Genomic DNA, 5,960 nt, shown 5'->3' on the forward strand with positions numbered 1-5,960 from the left:
GCCATCGGTGAGACTCCGAATGTCCAAAAAAAACATTTTTAATGTCAAAATTTTATTAAGAGACAGCCGTGCTTTAACCCTTTATGAATATCTCACACGTGACCGTGCCGGTGGCAGCGCGACCACACCCATTTTGTGGGCGGAGCCAGACAATTTTAGCCAATAAAAAGGAACTAGTCACAGCGATACAACAGCTGCATTTTTAGCGACATATTTGCGACGTGACTCCATACAGAGAGTGGAGATATGGCCACGTGATTCCCGAGAATTTTATTGGATGACGGGACAAATGTGTCATATATATATATATATATATATATATATATATATATATATATATATATATATATATATATATATATATATATAATCAGTCAGTGCAATATTCAAACAATAAAATGTGAAAGGCTCACGTGATTCTGGGGTTCTGTATAAAATATACGTCACCTAAAACTAAACCGATGGAGGGGAACAGATAAGGGGCACTTTTTTTTCCCAGCATGCTTTGCGCCATAGTCACGAGAGCTGGTCAGCGCGGAATCACAACAGTAAGACTGTAATTTGGGTTGTGGTAGGGAAAGGGGAGGGGTCGGTGATACTTGACGAAATATTTATTGTGTGAATTTTGTTAAATACAACATGTTCTCCCGTGGACGTCCGTAACACCCCCCCCCCCCCCCCTCTCTACCATTACTGTATATGGGTAGTGAATTCTAGCGTATGCCGACGACCGAGCTCCTGCACACGCCATGTGACTTTTCTTCCATCCGCGATGGGACGTCCGGACCCCCTGGTCACCAGAGATGCGTCTCCCGGATTTCGGCAATTATCTGACTGGCTCTCTGCAAAGCCTATGGGAAAAATGGGAAATAAATGAACAAACATACATTAAAGATCAATTGTATGCTGTAGTGTTTATTCTTAAAGTATTTTTTTCACCCTCTCTGGATCGGGTATTGGGGACCTGTTTGGGGATGAATTAAGGAACGGTGATGGTTCGTATTAACTTGAGAATCAAGAATTTTGTTATGCTGATGTGTAAAATTGTTGTTTTGAAACTAAATTATATATAAAAACTATATATTGAAAATAATAATATATTATTCTAATCAAATAAGTTAATTTAATTAAATTAAAAGATCAATTGTATCCCAACCAGTGTGCCTCCAGCTGTTGCAAAACTACAGCTCCCAGCATGCACGGACAGCCAACGTCTGCTGGGGCATACTGGGAGGTGTAGTTTTGCAACAGCTGGAGGCACATTGCTTGGAAAACCCTGCTAAACAGGGATAACGTGGGGGGTTTCTTGAAGACTACACCTTTGTCAGCACACCAGCGGCCACTGCAGGCTAACTGTAGTATTGCAAGCTAGATATCCAAATTAATGGCCGATTATGTAACATTCTGAGTAATGGGGGGGGGGTTCGACACGGTGAACTCCCCCCTCCCCCCCTTATAATGTCCACATCCCTTTATAGGGCCTATAGAAAGGGGATTGTGCTCATGAGACGACCCCTTTATTTCCATGGTTCTGAATGACTACACAATAAAGAGCTCTGACACTTTATTAAAATTTATTTGTGCTTATGTGTGATCCGGAAATTAAAAACATATCTGCTTTCTTCCAAAAAACAGCGCCACACCTGTCCCCAGGTTGTGTGAGGTATTACAACTCTGCTTGATTCTCTTCAATTAGACTGAGCTGCAATACCACGCACAACCTGGGTACAGGAGTGGCGCTGTTTTTCTAATCCTGGATAAAAAGGGATGCATCCTTTCAGGACAAGTTGTACCTTTTATTGACACTTCGTTTTTCTTCCCCACGTGATTTTTCAGTGATTAAAGGGGTATTCCATGCAAAAACTTTTTTATATATATCAACTGGCTCTGGAAAGTTAAACAGATTTGTAAATTACTTCTATTAAAAAATCTTAATCCTTCCAATAGTTATTAGCTTCTGAAGTTTTCTGTCTAACTGCTCAATGATGATGTCACGTCCCGGGAGCTGTGCATGATGGGAGAATATCCCCATAGGAACTGCACAGCTCCCGGGACGTGAGTCATCAGAAAGCAGTTAGACAGAAAACAGCAACTCAACTTCAGAAGCTAATAACTATTGGAAGGATTAAGATTTTTTAATAGAAGTTAATTTACAAATCTGTTTAACTTTCCGGAGCCAGTTGATGTATAAAAAAAAAGTTTTTGCCTGGAATACCCCTTTAAAGCGATACAGAAGTTAAATAGTTTTTATTGTTTCGCTAAATCTAAAAAGTAGAAATATGACATGAATTTTTCTATCTGCAGACGTGCGGGTGCTTGTTTTTTGCAGGGCGAGTTTTTTAGGATATGTAGAGCATTTTGATTCAGCTTTTCGTTGGAATAAATTTTTGTTTGTTCATTTGGAAGAATATAAAGAAGAAAAAAACCTAAGGAATATTTGCACTGAGATTTTTTTTTAATTTATTTAATTTTTTAAAATTAATTATTTAATTATAATTTTTTATTTCTTGGCAGCATTTAGGATTAAACATTAGGGCCAAGATTTAGTAAAGCCAAGTCCAGTGTAATCTTAAACTAGACATGGTGTGGGATACCAACATCTGACTCTCGGTCACCTACCTTTAACATATCGGCGGCCTCCTTCCTGCGCTGGGCCATGTCCTCGGACTCTGTGAGCAGATCCTCCAGCAGCATGGATTTATACAGCTGACCCACCAGCTCGCTCTGTAACGTGTCCTTCACGTGGTTCACCAGGAAATGCATTACAGCCTTTGGCACACTGTGAGGAGACAGAATATCTGTCATTGAAGCCTGGCGTGACCTGCTGGGTATCTCGCTGCCCACCTCTGCTCCGGTAAGACTTCATGGGCACCTCACTGCCCGCCTCACCTCTGGTAACATCCTATGGGCACCCACTGCCCGCCTTCCCTCTGGTAACATCCTATGGGCACCCACTGCCCGCCTTCCCTCTGGTAAAATTCCTATGGGCACTCACTGCCCGCCTCACCTCTGGTAACATCCTATGGGCACTCACTGCCCGCCTCACCTCTGGTAACATCCTATGGGCACTCACTGCCCGCCTTCCCTCTGGTAACATCCTATGGGCACTCACTGCCCGCCTTCCCTCTGGTAACATCCTATGGGCACTCACTGCCCGCCTTCCCTCTGGTAACATCCTATGGGCACCCACTGCCCGCCTTCCCTCTGGTAAAATTCCTATGGGCACTCACTGCCCACCTCACCTCTGGTAACATCCTATGGGCACCCACTGCCCGCCTCACCTCTGGTAACATCCTATGGGCACCCACTGCCCGCCTCACCTCTGGTAACATCCTATGGGCACCCACTGCCCGCCTCACCTCTGGTAACATCCTATGGGCACCCACTGCCCGCCTCACCTCTGGTAACATCCTATGGGCACCCACTGCCCGCCTCACCTCTGGTAACATCCTATGGGCACCCACTGCCCGCCTCACCTCTGGTAACATCCTATGGGCACTCACTGCCCGCCTTCCCTCTGGTAACATCCTATGGGCACCCACTGCCCGCCTCACCTCTGGTAACATCCTATGGGCACCCACTGCCCGCCTTCCCTCTGGTAACATCCTATGGGCACCCACTGCCCGCCTTCCCTCTGGTAACATCCTATGGGCACCCACTGCCCGCCTTCCCTCTGGTAACATCCTATGGGCACTCACTGCCCGCCTTCCCTCTGGTAACATCCTATGGGCACCCACTGCCCGCCTTCCCTCTGGTAACATCCTATGGGCACCCACTGCCCGCCTTCCCTCTGGTAACATCCTATGGGCACCCACTGCCCGCCTTCCCTCTGGTAACATCCTATGGGCACCCACAGCCCGCCTTCCCTCTGGTAACATCCTATGGGCACCCACTGCCCGCCTTCCCTCTGGTAACATCCTATGGGCACCCACTGCCCGCCTTCCCTCTGGTAACATCCTATGGGCACCCACTGCCCGCCTTCCCTCTGGTAACATCCTATGGGCACCCACTGCCCGCCTCACCTCTGATGAGACCTTATGGGTGTTTCACTGCCTCGTTCCCCTCTGGTATGATCTTTTTGGCACCATACTGCCCTCCTCCCCTCTGGTAAGACCTTATGGGCATCTTGCTGCACACTACGCCTATAGTAAGACCGCGTAGGCACCTTGCTGCCCATGTCCACTCTGGTAAGACCTGATTGATGTTTCACTGCCAGCCTTCCCTCTGATTAGACCTTATGGGCACCCTATTGCCTTTCGACCCCTCTGGTAAGACCTTATGGGAATCTTGCTGCCGCCTCTCCTGGTAGAACCTCACTGGCATCTTCCCGTCTGCCTCCCCTCTGGTAAGACGATATGGGTGCCTCACTGCCCTCCTTTTCTCTATATGACCTGATGAGCGTCTCGTTGCCCACCTTCCCTCTGGCAAGACATCATGGCTGTCTTACTGCCCTCCTCCCCTCTGGTGAAAGATTATGACAGTATTTCCCAACCAGGGTGCCACCAGCTGTTGCAAAACTACAACTCCCAGCCGACGGCTGTCCGGGCATGCTGGGAGTTGTAATTTTGCAACAGCTGGAGGAACCCTGGTTGGGATACACTGGCTTATGGGCACCCCACTGCGCTCCTTCCCTCAGGCAAGACCTTATAGGCACCCCACTGCCCTCCTCCCCTCTGGTAAGACCTTATAGGCACCCCACTGCCCTCCTTCTCTCTGGTAAGACCTTATAGGCACCCCACTGCCCTCCTCTCTGGTAAGACCTTATAGGCACCCCACTGCCCTCCTCTCTGGTAAGACCTTATAGGCACCCCACTGCCCTCCTCTCTGGTAAGACCTTATAGGCACCCCACTGCCCTCCTCTCTGGTAAGACCTTATAGGCACCCCACTGCCCTCCTTCTCTCTGGTAAGACCTTATAGGCACCCCACTGCCCTCCTCCCCTCTGGTAAGACCTTATAGGCACCCCACTGCCCTCCTCCCCTCTGGTAAGACCTTATAGGCACCCCACTGCCCTCCTCCCCTCTGGTAAGACCTTATAGGCACCCCACTGCCCTCCTCCTCTCTGGTAAGACCTTATAGGCACCCCACTGCCCTCCTCCCCTCTGGTAAGACCTTATAGGCACCCCACTGCCCTCCTCCCCTCTGGTAAGACCTTATAGGCACCCCACTGCCCTCCTTCTCTCTGGTAAGACCTTATAGGCACCCCACTGCCCTCCTCCCCTCTGGTAAGACCTTATAGGCACCCCACTGCCCTCCTCCCCTCTGGTAAGACCTTATGGCACCCCACTGCCCTCCTCCCCTCTGGTAAGACCTTATAGGCACCCCACTGCCCTCCTCCCCTCTGGTAAGACCTTATAGGCACCCCACTGCCCTCCTGCCCTCTGGTAAGACCTTATAGGCACCCCACTGCCCTCCTCTCTGGTAAGACCTTATAGGCACCCCACTGCCCTCCTCCGCTCTGGTAAGACCTTATAGGCACCCCACTGCCCTCCTCCCCTCTGGTAAGACCTTATAGGCACCCCACTGCCCTCCTGCCCTCTGGTAAGACCTTATAGGCACCCCACTGCCCTCCTCCTCTCTGGTAAGACCTTATAGGCACCCCACTGCCATCCTGCCCTCTGGTAAGACCTTATAGGCACCCCACTGCCCTCCTCCCCTCTGGTAAGACCTTATAGGCACCCCACTGCCCTCCTCCCCTCTGGTAAGACCTTATAGGCACCCCACTGCCCTCCTCCCCTCCGGTAAGACCTTATAGGCACCCCACTGCCCTCCTCCCCTCTGGTAAGACCTTATAGGCACCCCACTGCCCTCCTCCCCTCTGGTAAGACCTTATAGGCACCCCACTGCCCTCCTGCCCTCTGGTAAGACCTTATAGGCACCCCACTGCCATCCTGCCCTCTGGTAAGACCTTATAGGCACCCCACTGCCCTCCTCCCCTCTGGTAAGACCTTATAGGCACCC

General features: G+C 49.8%; 1 protein-coding gene across 4 annotated transcripts in view; it reads right to left on the bottom strand.

Annotated features, from left to right (window-relative positions):
* Positions 1 to 328: 328 nt before the first annotated feature.
* The window catches only part of DNM1L (dynamin 1 like), a 61,219-nt gene continuing 55,587 nt past the window's right edge, over positions 329 to 5,960 (bottom strand). For 2 of the 4 annotated variants that reach the window (XM_056517526.1, XM_056517525.1), the window contains 2 exons: positions 2,620 to 2,779; positions 329 to 851 (listed from right to left, as the gene is read on the bottom strand). In XM_056517526.1, the coding sequence (XP_056373501.1) occupies positions 795 to 851; positions 2,620 to 2,779 (217 nt within the window). In that variant the 3' untranslated portion in view covers positions 329 to 794. The remainder of the gene's footprint in view (positions 852 to 2,619; positions 2,780 to 5,960) is intronic. The other 2 variants (XM_056517528.1, XM_056517527.1) reach the window with 1 other exon arrangement.

Source organism: Hyla sarda, chromosome 4, assembly GCF_029499605.1.
Source record: "Hyla sarda isolate aHylSar1 chromosome 4, aHylSar1.hap1, whole genome shotgun sequence".
NCBI classification, from domain to species: domain Eukaryota; kingdom Metazoa; phylum Chordata; class Amphibia; order Anura; family Hylidae; genus Hyla; species Hyla sarda.